This window comes from Suillus paluster (assembly GCF_016628075.1).
Source record: "Suillus paluster strain FC165 chromosome Unknown EDB91scaffold_9, whole genome shotgun sequence".
NCBI classification, from domain to species: Eukaryota; Fungi; Basidiomycota; class Agaricomycetes; order Boletales; family Suillaceae; genus Suillus; species Suillus paluster.
The window spans coordinates 681,300-701,554 of record NW_024537569.1 but is presented as its reverse complement, the minus strand read 5'-3'; the positions used below and the strand labels follow the sequence as shown (position 1 = coordinate 701,554).

Here is a 20,255-nt window from a genome sequence, read left to right as displayed (position 1 = left end):
GAAGCTCGTCTCATGACTGCACACCATGCTGTTCCCATTAATTCTGCTAACTCAAGTTCAACGTTGAACCTTGTTCCAATCCAAAGTAATGCTGACGGGCTTATCCGTGTACTAGAAGGTAATACCACTTGGTTTCATATCGGGGCTTCATCTAGTCATGATATCAGGGTCATCATAACACTATCGGCCAATGACCGATATGCTTACCTTCCAGCGCCAACTATCAGGGGTCCACCACGAGTCTCGCACACGAGAGCTACTGATGACATTAGATAACTGTCATCAATTTGAGCAATCTACAGCCTGTAATACTGATTGTGGTGTCCTCTCGTCCAAACACTCATAAAAGACAAATCATAAACTGACTGAGCGAAGGGGATGCCTCCTCGGAGATCGCAGCGGGTCATATTATAACATCAAAGAGAAAACAGGTTCAGATTCATACATGGGCAGGAGCACACAGGGGAGTTTAATTACCGTGTTCGTCCTCATTGGAGGGGACATATGACAGATCAGATGCAGAACTGGAGGAACAGAATGAGGCTGCCGTCTGGAATGTAGCATGTCTTCTAAGTTCTTCCAGTATTTTCTTGATGACTACATCACAGGCACAAACGGGTAAGAATTCTCCCAGCCAAGCCAATAGCTGTGTCAACTTAAGAAGAGCGTTACGTTTGCAACAATCGCATTATCATACACGAGGACACGTGCATGCAGAGATATAGATTGTCTCTTCTGGAAGAAAGTGTTAAAAGGCAGTAAAGTCTTTATTAGGCGAAGAAACATACCAGAACATACTGCGAAGATCTTACACCTTAACACGTGAAAATCAACAGTAGTGATGTTGAAAATCGTGCTTCGCAGCATCTACCCCTTGGCTAAATCCATGCTCTGAAATATATTAAGAACACGACCACCTAAATCTGCGATACTGCAGATGGACTTATCGAGATAGCGGGTATGGCGTACTGCCGGCCGAAAAGCGGCACAAACCCAGAATGGGAAATCATTTGAACAGTACACTCACCGAACTCCCAAAGGTTGCTGCTACATCCTTTTTCACGAATATGATCCTGCATCTTCCTCTTCGCAATGCAGCCCTTGAATCCCATCTCGGAGACGGTGACCTGGCCCGCGCGATCGAAGGCAAAGAAGTCATAAGCCTCGACCCAACCCTGATCGAAGCCGGCATCAAAACGCCAATGCTCGTAATGACCAGGGAATCGCGCCCAGTAGGATACGTGTTGGCCTTGAAAAAAAAGTAGGGACGAAGTAGCGAGTACGGAGTCTCTGAACTCACCTAAGGCAATATTTTTAGCGGTCGCATTTCTCGCGCTTATGTCGGCACTGAGTCCAACAAAATCTTTTACTGGCATCATGCCCACAACGTCGGGGAAGATGCCGCTTTCAACCACGTCTCGGAAAGACCATCCTTGGTCTCCAGGCTGCTCTTTTTTGTATGTCCAAAAGAATGATCCAGCGCAGTACAGCTCGAACAGGTCAAGCTGAGCCCGAATATAAGACGCTCTTTCCCGATGTTCATCCGCAGTGCCTTGCAAAGAGCCTGGATTCAAGGCTCCAGACCACTCGCCAACTATGAGTCCACTTCCTGCAGCTGCGAGCTTCTCCGAAACGCGGGAGAACATTTGTGGAAAGGGGGCATTCCGATCAGTAAGGGATGCAGTGTGCTGCGCTGCTGAGGTTGAAATGTCGCTCCCCGTAAAACACCGGTATAAATGATGGTCGACGCAAGTCAGCGCCAAAGAAGGCGGTAAGTGTGCGATGAAATCGGCGTATTGATCAGTCATCCAACAGTCTGATATGTAGATCGGGAAGCCATGGTCAATATTTCTTATCTCTTGCATTGCCTCCCTGTACCACTTGTAAAGTATTTCGTGTGAGGGCGGGTGGGGTTCGTTGAGAAGCTCTACACCGGCAATATTGTTAACCGCGGGTTCCTGTGTCCGCAAAGCAACGAGTTGTGTGACTAGTATGCGGAGAGTGCGAACGGCCAACTGCATGTTAAACTTGCTGTTGAAAAATGAAATTACCGGGGATGACGTTCCGGAATGCGGATCTTGATTTTGTTTGCCAGGAGCTGCGTGAAGGTCTGAAATTTGTGAGTGAGAAAGAAAATCTTTACTCAACAAACAACATACCAAATATCACCCCAATTCCAAAGTTCTGCGCCGTCCTCACTGCAGTGACGATTCTACTCCACGCTCCTTCGAAAACATGTTGAAGGCCATCAAAGTCAGTTCGAGTAAGGATAGATGGATCCAATGCACAGATATGATAGTATCCGATCTGTTCAAGGCAATATGACTTTGAAATGATACTGTTGTACTATTACAAGAAGGAGCGCACTGGGATCCGCACAGTGTTGATTCCCCTTGCCGCGAGCCATTCGAAATCGCTGGCGGTGATCCAGGAATCCCAATGGTGTTCCAGAACCTGCTTCGCGTGTAGACCTTTGGCAACGTCCAGATCACTGTGTCCGTTGCCGGCGGCCCATTGAAACGGTGATTCCGATACCCACCGCTCCAAAACGAACCACGAGCCTGAACCACGCTTACTATGACTCTATTTGAGAACGCATTCAGTTCGAGCTTACCGAGATTCACTCCACGTTGCTTGCGATACCGGTAGAGGCGTTGTAGTGGGCTTTCTTGTGGTGCCTCTTCAGGTTGAAGACCAGACCCTGCCGATTCGGTCTTGGTACCACGTCTATCGTTTCTCAATCTCGAAATGAAGTTCCGCATGGGATGTACCTGCAAAATCAGTTGTTTAGATGCACAGACTGCGAGTTGCAGGCTGACATATAATAGTTGACAAATGGTCAATGTCCAACTCGTAGAATGACTAAACATTACGCACTGCCAGTGTTTGGCAAAAGCTTCTGATCCAAACAAACGTGATAACACAAGATCTCGATTATTCAATTCATCATCATGTTAACATTGTCAGTACGGCACCATGCCAGTGGTAGCTACTAGTAACCGACATCACGCAATCCCGCATCACGCCTTCAATTGTATGTAGGCGAAAATATATTCTGTCCAGGTACTTCCAGGAACTGGTCATGGTGAGGTTGCCACTTATTATGTTTATTCATCAACCGCCGACTTTGGACCCTGAAGTGATACATTCTAAGCAGACATAACTTGAACCCCGTTTTCTGTTTGTTCTCCTGTCCCCTATTCCCTACGGGTGCATACCTTTGGCTTCTGCGCAGCAAAGTATGCTTCTTTGGCCCATACAACCTGCTCCACCACGTCCGAGTCGAGGATGCTACTCCCACTTAAATTACATGTGAAGAGACGCTTCCGTGCAATCACAGATCGTCCCTCCGACCGAAATAATTCATCTCGCTAAGATGGTGACTTCATTTCTCCTTGGCGCTAAGTCGTGTCCCTCTTTTCTTTTTCCTTACCCTTTTGCTCAAGCGACACAAGTTTATATTACGGTCTAGGCCCGATCCCCAGCTGGCGACTCAACTGAATGCTTCGGCGCTTGCCTGCAAGTTCATGGCGGGTTCGGTAAGACTTCTTGCGCGCCGCTTGTCCCTATTTAGGGTGACCATGCGCTATGAATACCATGCTGCCTGTGTACTCTTTTCGGCGGAATGGCAACCGGATATCGCAAAGTACCACCAGGGACATGTCAAATTTTGGTGCGTATAAATCCCCAACCCTGGTCGTTACTGCCTCTTCTAATCTCATGTCTGAAATTATCACCCTATGACAATGTCTGCTCTACCAAGGCTATGACAAACGTGCTATCTACACGCAGCCACAGCGATAAAGACTTGCCGCCGCGGTTATGCCATAAAAGGAAAACACGCGTTTTACATGCGTCTCGGATTAAGATCAAACCTCATGGGATTCATAAATTGAATTTCCAATCAAGATAGTATAACGCAACGCCACTAGTAGTTCCTACTCTCTCCGATCTTTACTTAACCTTCTCACAGGAACATCTTCTTTCCTGTCCAAGCAATGTCAGATTGTTGCTTCCCATTGTCCTGGTCGTTCTTCATCACTCACGGACTTTCCGGACAGCATCTAAGACGTGATCTATGATCCATTCGCACTGACTAACCCTGCGTTTTTGGACGACAGATCTTTTATTGCAATCTCCCCTCTCGGCATTGAATTTCATGTTACTTGTCAGCACCGCGTCCACGGCTTTTCTGGGGCTACTCTTACTTCATGTATTTTCGCCACTATATGTCTAGAACTCACAGCCGTTCCGATTCAGCCATGGCGGCTATCCCGCACCCTTATAAGAACACGACCGCTCACTTCTTTACCCGAGTTCATTCCTCCTCGAGTAACGACCATCTCACTCTATTACTTACCGCTCACTCTTCACGAGCAATAATTCATCATGACCTCCTACCTCCGCTACATCTTTGGTGGTGGAAGTCCATCTCCTAGTCATGACAAGTCCCATTCACGCTCTCGCTCTAACCCTGCAAATTTTATCTATGGGCCACCAGCTGGTTCAGGCCCGGCATCATCTTCACGCCTGAAAACAAAACGAAGCAATAGTTTCTGTGCTCCATCTCCATCTCCACTCCGCTATACGTCGTATGATGGAGACATGAGGTACGGCACTCCGTCAAAAGCTGAGAAAGTGCCGCTCTATAGACGGTCCAGCTACAGAGAATCAGAACATGGTACGTCTTCTATCTTCCGCGGGCAACGAGCACATTTCAAATTGACACACGTCCAGTTGGGCATTATCCTTTATATACTCCTCATGCGCCTCCCGTATCTTTTGGTACATCTTCCCGCACTAGCTCGAGTTCTTCTTCTCTTCTTCCGAGCATGGTCCATCCAGGCACCCCGTCCCACGTGAGACGGCCTTCTCTCCAGCAACGTCATACTTGGCAGAGCAGTATCTCATCTGCGACTGGGTCGGTCCACTCATGTAAGTCTCTTAAAATAGGTCTGTGTGACTGTCTCCCTAACGGCGCAAAGATGGGATGGATCCTCATGGTAGACACGCATCTCCACTTCATATGCATCCACTCTTCGCCTCCACTCGACTTCACTCTGCACCGATAAATTACGACGTCACCTTCGCTCCTTCGCCCCGAACAGTACTGGACCGTGCAACACATTCAGCTGTAGACGTGCATACCTTAAGTCAACCAGCGACAGACCCGCCAACTCCCGCATCATCCCGCATCTTGCTCCGCTCAGATAAGTTCCCGTGGCCAGTAGTCGTTGGGCCTAGTTGCAAGCTCTTCTAAAAGCGGGCGCTCCCAAAATATCACTAATCTCGACCTTCTTCACGCTCTGTACGAGACGCTTCTCACGAGAGTCACACCTCAGGAGTGGGAGGGCCTGGGTAATGGAAGCAGGGCGCAACGGAAGGTCACGCAGGCGTACGAGAAGAGGTGCACCAAGTTGGGAGGCGGTTGGGAGGGTGGAGTCCGACGAGTGGATTGGCTGCATGGGAAGACTCGTTTGATCGGAATTGAGGTGGAGAAGCATGGTCACGGCGTCGGGTCCGGAAGACTCGTATTTGGCAAGACTTGATTTTCAACCTTGAGATCGAGTCGATCGACAGCGAGGCTCCTTTAGGTTTCATTCTTGATATCTCCATATACCTGCGAAACCCTTCGCGGCGTATACATAGACGCCGTTACATCTCTGCGGACTTCACGATTGTAGTCATAGTATACCTAGGCATTAGATCTCTTTAGGATTTTGTATACTAGCTGCAACGGCTTGGGCATAGTAGTAGTACAGTAATGGCATTACAAATATGGGTAAAAGTGGTAGTTGGATTACAAATGCGTGAATGAAATGGTTGAAAATAGTTTTTTGACGATGCCGCGTTATAAGCAGCTCACTCCAGGGAACTCGTACGTGCCGGGAACAGCGATAGGACACCCAGCTTTGTCATTATGCGAATTGCAGTTGACCTGGTCATTCGGCGACGCACAACAACGAAGGCAGAAACGATTGGCGGAGGGTTCGACCCTGGCTGAAGAGTTAGTGAGTCAATAAATGATAGAAAACGAACGGACTGCTCAATAAAGCTTGCGCCATATCCCCCGTACGTGCACTGCGCGCCGTTGGGAAACCGAACATCCATCTGGCCTCCATCATCTCCTTGGGCAAAGTGAAACTTGCTGGGGTCCATGCATCCGGTGATCTGCCACATCAATTAAAAGAAAGTTTGCGGACACCTATAAAAAAACTCCAACCTGGATATAGGACCCATCACTGGCCCGGGAGATATTAGCGCCAGTAATGAAGCCTGCCGGAAACGAGTTCTGGCAGCCAGATCCATCGGTACAATACGCCGTTCCGTCACTCTCCGCGTCTGATATAAGCTCTAAGCAAGATAGTAAGCATGGTGGCAAACGTGCAATCAAAAAAACTGAACGCACCTCCATCTCTCGGAGGAAGTAGAAGTGCAAAATCATTCAAGCTGGTTATATGCACAGTAGTCGAGGTAGATGAAGGACCGGTAGGTTGGGGCGTTGGCTCAGCGTTTTCTCGATGATGTTGGACTGGGGTAGATGCCAAGCGACCTGATCGTCTCCGGAGGCGGGCGACCTGTTTCGCGCCTGTTTTGCGAGAGCGGCGAGGTTGTTTGAGCTGTGAGGTTGTTCTCGTGGCGAGCGTCTCGTTGCGTCGTGGACCCACAGGTATCGTGTTGGCCAGTGAGATCTTGGTATCTGCTTGCAGGCTGCCGGGCGACAGCCAGCATGACGTGTGCTAGTGCAATGAAAAGATTGAATGATAAAAACATGTTTACACTTCAAGTGATTTTTGGGCGAGGTAGTGATGTATGGTTGTACAAGTTGAAAGGTTGACTTGGTTGAAATTGAGATGTTGGAAATGGAGGTGTGGCGCGTCGACACGCGTGCGAATCAAGTCACGTGAAGTGATTTCTTTCGTCGAAAGACATGAATGCCGGAAGCTCCCCCAAGGTTACTTCTTAATATTCAAGGGAAGGTGCAGGAGAATGATGGGTAGATGCCTACTGCTTTCTTGACATTCAGGAAAGGCTAGTGAGGCGTATTGTCAGACTCGATCAAACAGAAACCGTTTTTTTTTCTGTCCGGGTATGAATGTAGTAACCTTCGCTCGGAGCCCTGATACCATACTGCGAAGCAAAGCGCTACATCAATCCGGAGTTGTCGCTCTGGGCTGATGTCAAAGGAAAACTCACAAGGAATGTTCCAGACCGCATATGGGCCCTCCATTTGTTTTTCGGATCATGCCTATGGTACATGTTCGCTTCCACGCTGTGCATTGACAGGATTCGGCGGACGTGTCCACTGCCATCTGAAGTGATCAGGTTGATTCCTTATTTCTGAGCGGCATCCCTGTTGAACTGACGAATACATTCGTTGCTAATGATGATGGTAAAACTCTGGCAGACAAAGGCATTTTCGTTCCACTCGGTTGAAGTTGAATATTGAATACGAATACATTGCATTGGGGTGGGGATGGAGTAAGTGGTAAAACTACAAGTGTCCTGGTATATGAAAGTGATCTATCCAAACTATTCCGGTACATGAATCCAAAAAAAAAAACTTTGCAGAGTGAGATACAGCAAGATAGCGATAAAAACAAAATTAGGGGTAGAAGTGAATGGTGACGGCACGATACCAAGTAAAGTTAGAGCTGGCAGTGTCCAGTGATGAGATCCGATTAAAGTCCATTGGAACTGAACTCCAGATACCAAGGTTCAATGTGTTGAAAGATAAGGAACAAGCCGATGCGACGCGCACGGCGAGATCACAGATCAAGCACTATGGGAGAAGTGAATTTCCCAGCTGTCCGAGCCATCTCGAGCTCTGGCGAGGCCAGCAAAGAAAACTTTCGGGCCCAAAAAGTCAACACGCTTCACGCCCTGCGCATATTCGCGCGGGTCCGCGCGAGATCTGGCCCTGCAAGATTCAATAGCAGCACTGGCCGCACGGGAGGATCTCTGCATCTCTTGTGACGCAACACTCCGGTTGAGCATTTCACGTATCTTGAAAAGGACATCATTTACAGTGACGCCGCGAGGGTTTACAACCTCTATCGTCCAAGCAGGAAGCTCAGAAGTAGTAATGGTCATATGAGAAACTGGCGGGTGTACCGCAAGCTCCTGAAGCATGGTAGGCGGACAGCCTGGTCGCAGTTGCACATGTGCCAGGTCTCGCGTGACATTAAATCTTAAATTGGGACCATAGCTCAAGAGTGAGTGCAAGACTATCATTGAAGAGCGGTGTGTGGAAGAATGTTGGTCTAGCAGGCAATAGATGTGAGGTCTGCGCAAGATATGAACGAAAAGAAGAGACACATACACGACATAGGAGATTGATGCGATGCTAATGCTGCATTGGGGTGTGGGAGCGATACCGTATGGAGATGCGGTGCATGTGGGATTGGTACTGAGGACGACGCCGGGAGTGAAGACCAAGAGTTAGATGAATGGCCTTGGAAGGCCTGGCTACTGGGGCCAGATTGTACATTGTGCATAACCCAGGATTTGTGGTTGGATGAAGAGCTAGAGGAGCCAATCCGGTAGTGCATCGTTTAATATTAGAGTCGGAGAGGTTGAACGAGTCAGAAGGAATCAGGCGCGGGAGGGCGGGACTGTGGGGAACCGCAGTATGCTGAATGACTCGACTGCTAAGCTGCGAGTCTTTTATAGCCCGCCAGGGAACGTCGGGAAGTTACTTATGCACTTCCCGCGCCCATCGCGGGTCAGGAGTTAATTGGAGCGCGCTGTGCACGGGGGATATGGGCGGGACAGCGAACATCGTTGGATATGGTGAGAACGAACACGAACTTCAGGATTGACGCTGAATCTTTGATGGCAATAGGCGGGAATTCTAAATATGGTCATGGGGCGGGATTCTGGCGGTGCAATTAACCCATACAAGGCAGGCGTCGGGAGATGCGCGCTGATGGCGGTCTCACGGGACAGCATTCAGAAGCACCTCAGTGGGAACTGAGAGGCGATAACTGTTATCGATCATTGATTCGCCCACTGAAGACCCTAGACTCACAAGTATCTGCGCCGCAATCTAAACAGCTGAACCGGATCTCCCGCCACAAACGCCCATGAATAAGGTACTCAGGTACTCTAACATTATGTGAGGTCTAATTTAGGTATACAGCGTGATACTATACTAGTACTGTGGTGGGGATGATCCGTCGGTAGGTCAGCTGAGGGACTTCAGTGTAGGCCGCCTGACTTCAACACTTCCTGCATCGCCTCCCAGTCACCATCGATCTCCATGGACGCGTGTTTTGCCGAACGTCCACGCTTTTTTCCTCGGTTATCACTCGTGGTGCTCCGCATCCCGCTATCGCCCACCTGCCCCGATGTCTGCTGCGCAAGATGCTTGATTTCAGGGAACTCGGAGGTGGCTTGAGCTCGCAGCCAAGCTGCGCTCTCAGCGCGATGAATAAGACAGCTAGGAGGCTCATAGCCTTCATTAAGCTCGCCGGACATGTTGGAAGGCAGAGACTCGGTGCTCATGGATCGTCCATCTTTCCATAATGAACCGCTATTCGTCTTCTCCAGAATGCCGGCAATGTCCAAACTTTCTCCAGGGGGGATGGGGTCAGGATGAGAAGATGTGACACATGGCATATCAACCTCCTTTCTGAGCACCTTGTCGATATCAACGGCTGAGAAGAATGCGACACCCTGAGGTAAGTCATCCATTCCTAGCTTAAAGGCAAAGAGGCTTCGTGTCCACAGATTGGCGATCTGCAGCGCAAGGGCAGCTCGATAGCGATCTTCTTCGGCAACCAAGTAACGTAACTCGTCGTGCACCGAGATAAGATAACGCGCCTTGATGCCATAGTGGCTCACCAGATGATCCATTGCCACGATGAGAAGGTGCAAGTAGTCGACACCGGAGGACTGAACAACCCAGTTTATGCGCGATGTCATATAATCTGAGCCAAATTTAGCCGGAAGAAGCTCCTTTGACAGAGCAGCTGTGATTCCGCATCCGAGAGCTGGAGTCCGTGGTTGATCTGAAAGCGCGATCTCTTCCAGCTTGTTAAATACAAAGCTCTCCGTTCCACCAAACCAAAATTTCCTCCCAAACATATCTGTGCGATGCGTGTTCTTGCCCTTCGTCGACGCGTACAAGTTTTCTGCGAGCCGCTGAGCTTGATCGGGGAGCATACCGGCGTTCGACTGCAAAAGGAGGAGCACTGCGTGACGCATCCCTGCGCCATAGATTCGGGAATAGTTGAACACTTTTGCTTGGTCGCGAGATATGCCCAGGATGCTTGCTGTCTTCGAATGAAGGTCCGTTCCTGCGATTTTGGTCCCTTCAAGAGTCATCCAACCAAGAGCAGTAGCACCATGTAAACCGAACTGCGCGTCGCCCATGCAGCTCGAAATCCACAGCTCCTCTGAGTCCACATCCGCACCAACGATGGCGTACCCCTTCGGTGCGCGCACCATGGATTTGAGCTCTGAGCCAACACGGTTTTTCTTCGCATTGCTCGCTGTGAGCCACGTCCTCTCAATAGCGCGGCGCGTCACAGTGCCCATGGTGATCACCTGGGGAATGATGATACCCCATTTTCGAGGTTCGTCTGAAGATTGCGGTGATTTGAACTGTAGATCTAACGCTTCCCGCTGCCAGACTACCATCTGATTCATAATGCGATCACGTGCGCTGATCCAATAGCTGCACTGCGCGTTCATGTCCAATGCATCCCTCGCCTCGTCTCCAGGGCTTGTGAGCGTCCCGTCTTGTGCATATTTCATGAATGTTTTCGCAAGTGGACTGCCCACATTCGCCTTTTCCCCATCTTTATGTGGTAGTTTGTAGAAAATAAAACCTCCCTTCAAGCGCATGTCCTGGAGGGTGTCATCCGTAGGCTCGTAGAAATCGATTTGATTGAGACGGGTAGGAAAGTCGACGTCTCCTGGGACGCGGAAGGTCCAGCCGTGTTCTCGGGAGTAGAAGAGCGGCCAGCCTTGCCAGGATAGACGGAGGAGGATGGGAGCGATGCGATTCCGTACTGTGACATCCAACGTGCCGGGAGGCATGTTTTTCTTGGGCTTTGCGAGATCCCAGTACCACTTTGGCCAAAATACCTTAGGCTTGGGCTCCTTAGGAGCGGCCTTCTTACGTCGGGTGGAGGAAGCGGGAATAGTCGCTGCCATCGAGTCAAGCTGCAAAGAAATGAGTCAATAAAAGCTCTGTACATCGACCTCGAGACATACTTGTTCGGTGGGCACGACGCCCCTAGATTTCCCTGCTACTTTGGGCGTCCAATCGAGTTGAGAGAGCCAAGGATCATCCTTCCAAGACTCGTCGTCCATCTTATCCTTGGCTTGCTCTGCAAGTTCGACAAGCCGCCTTTTCACCTTCCCATCTAGCTCCTTGTAGGTCCTCTCTGCATCCGCAAGATATGCTTCCCAGGACTCGTTCACCATCAAGAAACTGGAACCCATCGCAAGAATGCCAGCGAATGAAACAGGACTAGGGCAGCGGTCAAGGAAAGCTGGCAAGACCTTGGAAAAGACAGCATGAGTGACGAATACATCCTGCGCGCAGTAGTTGAGGTAGTCGTGGACGTTATCGAGGATTTCTTCTGGAGTGCACTTCATGAAGTCGTTCCTAATTTCTTTGTCCATATCAATATTACAGTGAAGCTTGGCAACATCAGCCAGCGAATTGGCAGAGGTCAGGTCCTCCCAACGCTTGCTCGAGAGATCAGCTTCCACAGCATCAGTACCAGCAGCTTCGAGCTGCGGAAGGCTCTCCTCGAGGTCAGCACAGAGACGGCGCAGTTCTTCTCGTTTAATTTCATCAACCTCCTGGTCGTGTTTGAACTCCGCGTCACGCATGAGTCCAATAACAGCCTCAACCGCTTCGGCACGACGAACTTGCTGAGTCTCTTTGGACTTGCGGTGCTTCATCCAAGCAGGTCTCTGGTGGGACGATATCCCCTTCACCGCGACGTGCAGAGCCATCGTGTCGATGAAGCGGGACTGAGTTCCCTGTAAACTGTACTCCTCCAGAATCCGCGCCCGGTCGTAACTGACGTTGTGGCCAACGACAACGCGTGGAGCATGTGTATCCCCCAAAGGAATGAGGTGCTGTTGCTCAGCTGATTCGCCGAGCAACCAGGGCGATATCCAACTGTACCAGGCATTCTTCGAGGCAGCACATGCCATGATGGCATAGGGATGATACGGGGGCATAGTTTCTACGTCGAACGTGAGCATTTCTTCCGCGCTCCCTTCGTGCTGCGGGAACTCCACATGTTCGCTGTAGCTTGAACCATCAGCAAGGAAGTGATATTTCGTCCATCCCGACTGAATGTCCCAATGGTCGGGTTTCGGAGGAAGTTCGTTGGATGCAGAATCTTTCGCGATGTTTAGCCATGGCTGAGCGGACTGATTGCCGATTCTGTGGAAATGCTCATCGATGTTTGAGCCTAGGAGAGGAGGAAGGGTGAAGCCGATATCAGGAAGAACAGAGCCTTGTTTGGGGTCCAGTCCATGCATTTCCAGATGCTCCTGCGCGATACGGACGAATGCTTTCTCTGGTGCTGGAAAAGAGATGTTGCGAAATATCTGCGAATGCAGTTCCCGAGAAAGGAGCTGAACTCCGAGCTCGTTGCGTTTGACTGACCAATATCATCGGTCGAGGAAGAATGAAAATGAAGCAATTTAGCGCACCATGTTTTACAGGTTTCGGGACTACATCTCGTTCTCTTTCTTTCCCTTTTTTCACTTCAACCACGCGTATAACAGGTCGCGGCTGTATATGGTTAGAAAGTTGCTTCTGCTTCTGAACGAGTGCAGCTGATCGTGCAGAGGTCTGCAAATGTCGAGCCGACCCACTGGGTTTCCGCACAATATTTAGCATTCGCGAGCAGTTCGCATGCAGATAGGACTTGAACTAATATCGCGCAGGTGAAGCTAAGGTAAAGTAGAAGTTCGCGCCAGTTGTGTCGATGAGGTGTCGGAAATATGGCATTATGGAGGATTAATGCTAGTATAGACGTAAGTCTCCTGTGATTCATTAGTCAGCGAAATCAAATCCAACAGTTTGCTCTCTTCATGAAGTTGTATCCAAGGGCATCTTGCGTAGACTGATAGGCTAGTCACCATAATTTGATAGGGTACCAGGCAACTCGATGCCTTTCCTTTTATTAAATTATTAGCCAATGCCGGTCTAACCATGTCCACATTCACGCTCTTTACCTCAGGCCCTCCTTAAACCTTCGGACATGTGGGAGCCGATCCTCACCCTCTCCGAGATGCCCTGCGTGAGTCGCATCAGTATCATCAGCCTAGCTTTGACGTGGCAGTTATTTCCGATACGTAAGTCGCAATCCGCGGGTAGAGCGCGAGTCGTTGTCGGCCTGTCCGATGGGCTGCGAGGCTGCAACTTATCAATGGCGTTTGGCAGATGGGTCACTCCTCATCACGGACGGTCACATCTTGACCGTTTGTGACTGGACCGCGTCAGCAGCGATACTTCATTCTAAGTATTGGTCTGCCTAGGGGAGACTAAGGGGGAATGACACGCTAGTTTGCATGGAAATTCCATGACCACACTACTCACCCCCAAAAAATATTTCGCACTACATAACCCCAAGTTCCGACCCACTATTCACAGTTCTCCAACCCTCTCTAGTATCCCCTTGACTGAAACAATGGCAGACCTCAGAAGCCCACGACCACTCAAGGGTGTTTCACGGCATTCCTCCTCCAACCTTTGACTTACCGGTCAGTCGTTGTTGCGGTACTCACCAGATCTTCCTAACAAGGTACTAGTTACTCGACACACCAGACATCATCACCGCCAACGTTCAGAAGCTGATCGAACAAACGCCCAATCCGTACGTGTCATGTACTTCTAACACAAGTGGTGGTATACATGTAGCACATTACAGACGACACAGCTTCATCTTCAAGGTGTTGGTCATGCACCTGCACCAGTTCGTCAACGAGACCAGGCACGTTTATTCCCTGTTGAACGTTAAATCTCCCGCTTCTCGACTGACACTTTAACTAACACTAGGCTAACAACAGATGAATTGAAGGCAACGATCAATTTCTTCACGCGCACCAGACAAAATTCGAGTCAAGAAATCAGTCTGCTATCAAGTGTCCTAGGTGTTTCTGCTCTCGTCGCTATGTTAAATAACCCCGTTACGGGAGGAGCAACCGATCACAGCCCCCTGGGCCCATTCTTCAAGTTCGCGGAGGATACTGCAGATGGTGAGTTGCAAGCAATTCGAGTACACGTCCGGATTATAAACAGAGTCACAGTCGACTTCGGTGAATCCATCGCATCTGAAGGGAAAGGAGATTACATGTACGTTGAAGGTCGGATTTTGACGACAGAAGGGCAGCCAATCCCTAATGCCATCATCTATACTTGGGAGACCGATGCCAACGGTTAGTTCCTTCTGGTTCTCGGCATACAGTTAATACTCATCCTTTTCCATCAGGATTCTATGACATTGAATATGCAGACCGCTCGCAAATTGACTGCAGAGGTCGCCTACGCTCTGACGACAATGGCAAATTTGGCTATCGCGCTGTTGTGCCAGCACCGTACGCAATTTATGGAGACGTGGGTCCATGCTTAAACCTACGTGATCTCGCCCTGAGAACTCTTTGTCTCTTAAAAGGGTCTTGTTGGTGAACTTCTTCGCCTTCTCGGTCGGCATAACATGCGGCCAAGCCACATACACATGATGGTCGAAGCCCCTGGTGGAAACCAAGGATTTCTTTGAGGCTGATTGGCTTGACGCTCCTCTTTTCAACAGAGCTTGAAGGACATTGTAGATGACGAGGAAGCTCGGAAACGCGGGTTTCCTCGCGGTGGCTCATTCAAGCTATTGCAATATGACATTGTATTGCTCACGGAGGAGCAATCTGCAGTGATGTGTGCTCGCGTTGAAAAGGAACGCGGCATAATTACAGGGGGTGGCAAGTACTAGATATAGGTGATCTATGCATTATCATTAGAGTGTTAGTTATATTCCTGCTCAACCTGTACCGAAACTTCGACCTGATTTGAGTATGTAGTTTGTTCAAAATTATTTGCATCGTTATGCGGTGGTACGGGTTTGTCCTTGAGTTCACTTCGTGGCTCGCGTATCTTTTGTGGATCGTGAAACTCGATTCAGACTACTCTTAGACTGGTTGTCGTGATTTTTTTCCTTATTGGACTCCTTTGTGGAGTGTCTTCTGCGAAGTTAGGATCTGTGTTTGACATCGGGCTAGCTATGAACGTTGCTCAAAGGGGGTTGATTGATAGTAATATTCATCATTCCTTGAGCAATATCAGCATTGGAGATTAATGGATTGACCCATGTCGAGGATGTGACTACGCTACTTGCTGTGAATGACGGTCGGCATGTTGTCGAATGACTCGGAGTCTTTCGAACACCTTCCGGCATTCAAATGTAACCCAAGGTGTCCGTGAACCCCTTTGTGGAGTGTCTTGTGCGATCTGTGCTTGCCGTCGGGCCAGCTGTGGACGTTGCTCATAGAAGGATGTTTCGAACCCGACCGTTTTTGAGCAACACCTGTATTGGAGATCAAACAGACTTCTTCGAGTGCTGCATCGACAAACATTCCTCGCAAGCAAGTGGGTTTACGGTACCCTGTTTCGCGAAGTGATTCAACTGACTTGGCATCCGCATCAAAGTCTAGTGTATTCAATTTCCATTTCGGTTCGGTTCGGGTTGCGGCAACACTACGCGGCCAGGTGGCGAGTCGCAAGCGAAGTCGAGAAATGTTTTGTAATTCCCTCAGACTTCTGCAGTGGGAGTGCCAGTGCGGAGTACCAACTTTCGCCGTAATGAGGTCGTCAGTTACAACGCTTCACTAGCTTGAATTACCTACATGATTCAGGGGTGCGTGTGATGCTCGGGACAGCAGAATGCCGAGCCTGTCCAGGATGGTGACCCGAAAAATGTCATCAAGGACACCAGATTCTTTGAGATCAAACCAGGCAGCTCTAAAACCTGGAAGCAAACCCTTCCCCCAAGTGTGCTTCATCGTGGACAAAGGCAAAGTGGAGATGCTTTATATGAAACCTGACCAGACACACAGTATCGCGTAGAGTATGCGTTGTGTTGTATAAAGAAGTTGGAAGGCGGATTCACTAGGGGATCTTGTTGTCAAGATTGCGTGTGTAAGTACTCTAGATCTGTGCGACAAGTCATAGGGAGGCCCTTGCAAAGTTATGACAGACCAAGCGTGACGCAGAACATCAAGTTCGAGAAATCATGGATCATTCATGTCATCGAGTGTGGTTGAAGTTGCGGTGGAACTCGACGCGAACGTGGTAACTTATTGATAAATCACGTGCTTATCGTTGAAGCGCGTCACGAAAGGTCACGAGTCGCGATTGTTCAGATCTCCAGAGACACCACCATCACTATGGCGCATATCAACGAAGGTGTCGTGGACGACAATGGACCTGCTCATCACGATGACGATCCTGGAGCATACCCATTCCCGTTCGGGCCATTCGCTGGTAAACGGCTCGACACCGTCCCCAATCGCTTAAGGTGGTGGGCAACGCGAGCCCGTCAAAGCAACTCCTGGGTTAGAACTGTGTATAGTATTAGTAATCATGACTTTCACTGAGAATAAATACAGTATGCTGCCTACATAAAGGCCCACTCACAGTACGAAGAACTACTCCTTCAAACCCCTGAAGCCTACCCCTTGCCCTTTGGAGAGCATGAAGGCGAAAGACTTGATGAAGTACCAGAACATCTCATTTGGTGGGGTGTTCATCCTTTACGCTCTCATAATGCCTGGGTAAGTCAATTGCCAGTCAGTAATGTTCGCGCGACATATCACTCTGATCATAGTACCAAAACCTGGCGGAGGCAAATCGTCTTTACTTGGACAAGGTATACGAGAAGAAGACACCAGGCTCAGTGCAGATCTGGTTTGGACAACAGTATAAGGGATATAGGCTCGATGACGTTTACAAGCGTCCTGGTTTTATCAGATTCTGTCTGAAACCGGAGCATCACAAGTACCCCTGGGTGAGTCGTAGGTTCCACAGCTGCACCTGGTGCTCACTCATTTTTTCAGTACTACAAGTTTGAAGACCTAGTCCAGAGGTACGAAGTCCATCTTCAAACCCACCGACGGCCATACCGCCCCAGAAAACGAGCGCATGTGGAAAACCCCACAGGGGAACTTCTTGGAAAATGGAATGATGACCGCGGGTCTGCGGAGCCGGATGATGACTACGAGCGTGACAGCTTTGTAGTCGATGATGACGATAACGGGGAGGAAATCTATCAAGAGGAGGGTAGTAATTTTGAATCGGGCAACAACACCGACGATCCCGCAGTCGGTGACGACAGCGACGGACAGGACAAAGAAGACTACACTAACTCCGAGTCTACAACAAACAGTGATGCAGATGGGTCTGTGGTACAGACAGAACGGCTCTCGCCGTCTCGCGCCAGTGCAAGTGCCTCTCGAAGCGGCTCAGATTCAGAAGATGATATTCCCTTGAACGAATTGCACAACAAGATCAGGGTAAAGCATCTGTCCAACAAGGGAAAAGCAAAGGTCGTGTCCTCAAACAACCGCCGAAGAAGTCATTGGAGCTCGGGCGAGGAAAGTGATACCACTGATCAGCCCGCGCCAAAACGTCTTAAACGCAGGTCCGAACATGCACAAGGTGCTGATTCTTTTCTGAGTGTCTTAACTACTGTCTCTCAAGTGTTCTGGTGACAGTGCACCACTTAGTCCGTAGGTCGGCCCAGACCAACTCCCATCCCTGATTCAGAGCCCGTTGCTGCAGTTGATGAAACTGAAACTCCCCGTCGCGATCAGGCTCTCTCAATCTATCAGTGCCTTGTCAGCTGTCTCAGGAATCTGCTGCAAACCCGAGCGATGATGATGAACTCCCACGTGCACCTCGCAGGTCACCTGCAACTCCAAGGGAAGTTTGTACGACGCGACGATGATGACTCGGACATACCGGAGTATGACGTTCATACGAATGCACCTTCACGCTTAGGAAGACGTTATCGTGCACTTGTTCAGTCGGATGTTGAGGTGTTATGATTTCAGCGAGGCTCGAAACCTATGACCTTCACAATCAATGTAATAACAACCTAAGCTGCGGTGAGCCTAACTAATATGGAAGCAATTTGAAAACTATGGACAGATCCCTACCGCTGTACCGTTCATCCTGATCTGATGCGTGATCATGATCATGATGGCTCCCATTTCAAAAAGGCGGGCTAGATCTGATCATCTAGATGATCAGTAGATCTAAGTATCTAGATGACCTACCCTGTTGGCTTCTCCGATTCAAACCTTGAGTGAGATCACCGCGATGAGCCATTTGATAGACCGATACATGTGGTACATTCAAAATACCTTCCAACAGCTCACTACGGAAAACATTGATGAACCAAAGACGCGTCACGCGACACGTAGTTAGGATATGTTTGGTTGTCATTGAACCACGGTCCGAGGACAGGAGAGCTGTGAGGGCCGGAAACAGAATAAAGGTATTCTCAGTCCTGGTGGCAGGTTGTCTGAACCGATACTCCCCGAAGTAGTAAGTTGAGGCACAGGAAATGCGGTTCACAAAATGTCGGGGAATTGGACAGGTCACAGTTCGCGTGATGAGTCTGTGCAGAGTGAACACAGGACAAAAAACGGACGCAAGTCGAGGAACAAGGGTATATTTTATCAATGCCATAGAGTTCATGCGGAAGGTTTTCTAATGTTATTCAAAAGTCTGGTCGAGGCAGCAGGGAAATGTGTACATAAGCCTATTGATGAACTGCAAATCGTGCTATCAACGACTGTACCAACGCTGAAAGCAGGAAACGCGACTCACTGTCGCGACATGTTTAGTCTTCCAAGCTCATTGGGAGAGCGTTAATGACAGTACTCGATGTCCCCGTAAATCTATTGCCAGTACAAGGCACAAGGGGTCAGTCATGGGGTTGAAGGAGTCCCGGATGCAGAGCGAACGACTCATACTCACACCTAGCTTACAAGTAAGACCTTTGCAGCAACTGGAGGGGTTCTTGGGGCCGCAAACCCCGTATTCAGTGATGCATGCATTGACGGACATAGATGTTGTCAAAGCAGTAACGACGGCGAGGAGGAATGAGAAACGCATGGCTTGTGCTAGGTAATATGAGATGCGTCAAGGGGATCTCGAATCGTAGCTCTGATACTACTGACAGTAGTTAGTAAGTCAACTTGCTTTTATGTCCTAGACATTTCGGAAGTACTCGGAAGATCAGAATGATTGCGCCTAAGGGACTTCAAGGAGAGAGTATATGTAGAACCACGGGGTCGGTGGATAAAGAATCCAGAACATCTGCGTACGAGCTTTAACACAATATAGCAAGTAGTGACGAAGATGTAACTTGCAGGCAATGCTGAGAATACCGTCCACATCTGAATGTACATAAGTGGAATCTGCCAAGACCTAGCGCTTTCGTGGCATATGGTCCGAGAGGGTGTCCTGGACGATGGATAGAGAGGTCACCGGACGTGTCGGGAAACGGGGGCCCTTCCATGGAACCAGTATAGCTATGGAACTACACGTAGACGCCAGCAAGCATTATCGTCCTTTGAATCACACGATATCTTCCGAACTACGAGCGACTGAATACTGATGAATCCGTCAGGCAATGGAGGAGAGCAAGTATTACTTACTTGTCGGTGGTACGTGGCAAGGTAGTCGGGAACCAGCGCAGTGAATTGGAAACTTCAGATGGACGACGGATGGCCACCCATCCTCCTAATCCTACATCCAGATCCCTTACAGGCGCAGATGCACAGATAGCCTGTCTATCTGACTGTACACAAGGGATCCGACACACAATTATTCGTGCATGCCATCGCTAACGCCACTGACGCCTCACCGAAGGAATCCCAACCACATAGTGACATAGTCTGGTGTGTTACTCTCTGTACCCATTCACTACTTTGTGATGGACCGTCATATGGGACAATGAGAGAGGCCCGAGTGTGGGCAACAAAGGTGTTGTGCAACGAGAAAGGCAGGCAGGCAACGACTGAGGTGGCGAGCAACGACAAGTCACAGAACACGGCATCAGATATAAACGGATGATGTAAGACGGCAGGCAGACTAGACTTTTGGCGGCTGAGAGACTCTCCCGGCGACTCCCTAATGACTACGAACTCGGACGCGTAGTCGGCGTCAAGTTTGCGCAGACCTCAGACAGACTGGCCAATTCTTGGATGTCCGCGGT

The 20,255-nt window shown here is 49.4% G+C and overlaps 8 protein-coding genes across 8 annotated transcripts; 3 read left to right on the top strand and 5 right to left on the bottom strand.

The window, feature by feature from the left end:
• Positions 1 to 714: 714 nt before the first annotated feature.
• On the bottom strand, positions 715 to 2,868 carry EDB91DRAFT_880027 (glycoside hydrolase family 5 protein). The gene is made up of 6 exons (XM_041328698.1): positions 2,615 to 2,868; positions 2,368 to 2,561; positions 2,160 to 2,307; positions 1,301 to 2,110; positions 789 to 1,249; positions 715 to 735 (listed from the first exon to the last, which is right to left on the bottom strand). The coding sequence occupies exons 1-5, from the start codon at positions 2,760 to 2,762 to the stop codon at positions 918 to 920; spliced, it is 1,632 nt and encodes a 543-aa protein (XP_041180780.1). The 5' UTR covers positions 2,763 to 2,868; the 3' UTR covers positions 715 to 735; positions 789 to 917.
• Positions 2,869 to 4,389: 1,521 nt separating this feature from the next.
• Positions 4,390 to 5,549, top strand: EDB91DRAFT_1235736 (uncharacterized protein; the record flags this gene model as incomplete). The annotated part of the gene is made up of 4 exons (XM_041321359.1): positions 4,390 to 4,681; positions 4,738 to 4,935; positions 4,986 to 5,220; positions 5,252 to 5,549. The coding sequence occupies 4 exons, from the start codon at positions 4,390 to 4,392 to the stop codon at positions 5,547 to 5,549; spliced, it is 1,023 nt and encodes a 340-aa protein (XP_041180779.1).
• A 302-nt stretch (positions 5,550 to 5,851) lies between these two features.
• Positions 5,852 to 6,774, bottom strand: EDB91DRAFT_1327679 (uncharacterized protein; the record flags this gene model as incomplete). Its single annotated transcript, XM_041325255.1, has 5 exons — positions 5,852 to 5,996; positions 6,044 to 6,171; positions 6,224 to 6,354; positions 6,410 to 6,553; positions 6,669 to 6,774. 5 exons carry the CDS (start codon positions 6,772 to 6,774, stop codon positions 5,852 to 5,854), a joined length of 654 nt encoding a protein of 217 aa, XP_041180778.1.
• Positions 6,775 to 7,324: 550 nt separating this feature from the next.
• On the bottom strand, positions 7,325 to 8,867 carry EDB91DRAFT_1114088 (uncharacterized protein). Its single transcript, XM_041317884.1, has 2 exons — positions 8,324 to 8,867; positions 7,325 to 8,264 (listed from the first exon to the last, which is right to left on the bottom strand). The coding sequence occupies exons 1-2, from the start codon at positions 8,550 to 8,552 to the stop codon at positions 7,777 to 7,779; spliced, it is 717 nt and encodes a 238-aa protein (XP_041180777.1). The 5' UTR covers positions 8,553 to 8,867; the 3' UTR covers positions 7,325 to 7,776.
• Positions 8,868 to 9,015: 148 nt separating this feature from the next.
• EDB91DRAFT_1344953 (DNA polymerase family A-domain-containing protein) lies at positions 9,016 to 12,989 on the bottom strand. Its single transcript, XM_041325828.1, has 3 exons — positions 12,688 to 12,989; positions 11,224 to 12,635; positions 9,016 to 11,172 (listed from the first exon to the last, which is right to left on the bottom strand). The coding sequence occupies exons 1-3, from the start codon at positions 12,875 to 12,877 to the stop codon at positions 9,202 to 9,204; spliced, it is 3,573 nt and encodes a 1,190-aa protein (XP_041180776.1). The 5' UTR covers positions 12,878 to 12,989; the 3' UTR covers positions 9,016 to 9,201.
• Positions 12,985 to 15,087, top strand: EDB91DRAFT_1327676 (Intradiol ring-cleavage dioxygenase). Its single transcript, XM_041325254.1, has 9 exons — positions 12,985 to 13,280; positions 13,678 to 13,743; positions 13,792 to 13,856; positions 13,911 to 13,973; positions 14,039 to 14,238; positions 14,290 to 14,418; positions 14,472 to 14,596; positions 14,655 to 14,723; positions 14,793 to 15,087. Exons 1-9 carry the CDS (start codon positions 13,242 to 13,244, stop codon positions 14,964 to 14,966), a joined length of 930 nt encoding a protein of 309 aa, XP_041180775.1. The 5' UTR covers positions 12,985 to 13,241; the 3' UTR covers positions 14,967 to 15,087.
• A 1,306-nt stretch (positions 15,088 to 16,393) lies between these two features.
• EDB91DRAFT_1114074 (uncharacterized protein) lies at positions 16,394 to 18,196 on the top strand. The gene is made up of 6 exons (XM_041317883.1): positions 16,394 to 16,584; positions 16,639 to 16,803; positions 16,857 to 17,036; positions 17,086 to 17,727; positions 17,755 to 17,830; positions 17,933 to 18,196. Exons 1-6 carry the CDS (start codon positions 16,417 to 16,419, stop codon positions 18,073 to 18,075), a joined length of 1,374 nt encoding a protein of 457 aa, XP_041180774.1. The 5' UTR covers positions 16,394 to 16,416; the 3' UTR covers positions 18,076 to 18,196.
• Positions 18,197 to 18,686: 490 nt separating this feature from the next.
• Positions 18,687 to 19,198, bottom strand: EDB91DRAFT_879746 (uncharacterized protein). Its single transcript, XM_041328697.1, has 2 exons — positions 18,863 to 19,198; positions 18,687 to 18,805 (listed from the first exon to the last, which is right to left on the bottom strand). The coding sequence occupies exon 1, from the start codon at positions 19,148 to 19,150 to the stop codon at positions 18,890 to 18,892; it is 261 nt and encodes an 86-aa protein (XP_041180773.1). The 5' UTR covers positions 19,151 to 19,198; the 3' UTR covers positions 18,687 to 18,805; positions 18,863 to 18,889.
• Between the last annotated feature and the right edge of the window lie 1,057 nt (positions 19,199 to 20,255).

What these genes read in the sequence shown, in the direction of transcription:
- EDB91DRAFT_880027 (XM_041328698.1), bottom strand. Translation starts at nt 2,762, where the DNA reads ATGCGGAACTTCATTTCGAGATTGAGAAACGATAGACGTGGTACCAAG. An exon ending in TCAACACTGTGCGGATCCCA is followed by an intron (nt 2,308 to 2,367) that starts GTGCGCTCCTTC and finishes TGCCTTGAACAG; the next exon opens with ATCGGATACTATCATATCTG. An exon ending in CGCTAAAAATATTGCCTTAG is followed by an intron (nt 1,250 to 1,300) that starts GTGAGTTCAGAG and finishes TTTTTTTTCAAG; the next exon opens with GCCAACACGTATCCTACTGG.
- EDB91DRAFT_1114088 (XM_041317884.1), bottom strand. Translation starts at nt 8,552, where the DNA reads ATGCACTACCGGATTGGCTCCTCTAGCTCTTCATCCAACCACAAATCC. An exon ending in GCATCAATCTCCTATGTCGT is followed by an intron (nt 8,265 to 8,323) that starts GTATGTGTCTCT and finishes ATTGCCTGCTAG; the next exon opens with ACCAACATTCTTCCACACAC.
- EDB91DRAFT_1344953 (XM_041325828.1), bottom strand. Translation starts at nt 12,877, where the DNA reads ATGCTAAATATTGTGCGGAAACCCAGTGGGTCGGCTCGACATTTGCAG. An exon ending in CCCGAAACCTGTAAAACATG is followed by an intron (nt 12,636 to 12,687) that starts GTGCGCTAAATT and finishes GATATTGGTCAG; the next exon opens with TCAAACGCAACGAGCTCGGA. An exon ending in GCGTCGTGCCCACCGAACAA is followed by an intron (nt 11,173 to 11,223) that starts GTATGTCTCGAG and finishes ATTTCTTTGCAG; the next exon opens with CTTGACTCGATGGCAGCGAC.
- EDB91DRAFT_1114074 (XM_041317883.1), top strand. Translation starts at nt 16,417, where the DNA reads ATGGCGCATATCAACGAAGGTGTCGTGGACGACAATGGACCTGCTCAT. An exon ending in TACGCTCTCATAATGCCTGG is followed by an intron (nt 16,804 to 16,856) that starts GTAAGTCAATTG and finishes CTCTGATCATAG; the next exon opens with TACCAAAACCTGGCGGAGGC. An exon ending in TCTTAACTACTGTCTCTCAA is followed by an intron (nt 17,728 to 17,754) that starts GTGTTCTGGTGA and finishes TGCACCACTTAG; the next exon opens with TCCGTAGGTCGGCCCAGACC.
- EDB91DRAFT_1327676 (XM_041325254.1), top strand. Translation starts at nt 13,242, where the DNA reads ATGTGGGAGCCGATCCTCACCCTCTCCGAGATGCCCTGC. An exon ending in ATCGAACAAACGCCCAATCC is followed by an intron (nt 13,857 to 13,910) that starts GTACGTGTCATG and finishes AGCACATTACAG; the next exon opens with ACGACACAGCTTCATCTTCA. An exon ending in CGCGGAGGATACTGCAGATG is followed by an intron (nt 14,239 to 14,289) that starts GTGAGTTGCAAG and finishes ACAGAGTCACAG; the next exon opens with TCGACTTCGGTGAATCCATC.
- EDB91DRAFT_879746 (XM_041328697.1), bottom strand. Translation starts at nt 19,150, where the DNA reads ATGCGTTTCTCATTCCTCCTCGCCGTCGTTACTGCTTTGACAACATCT.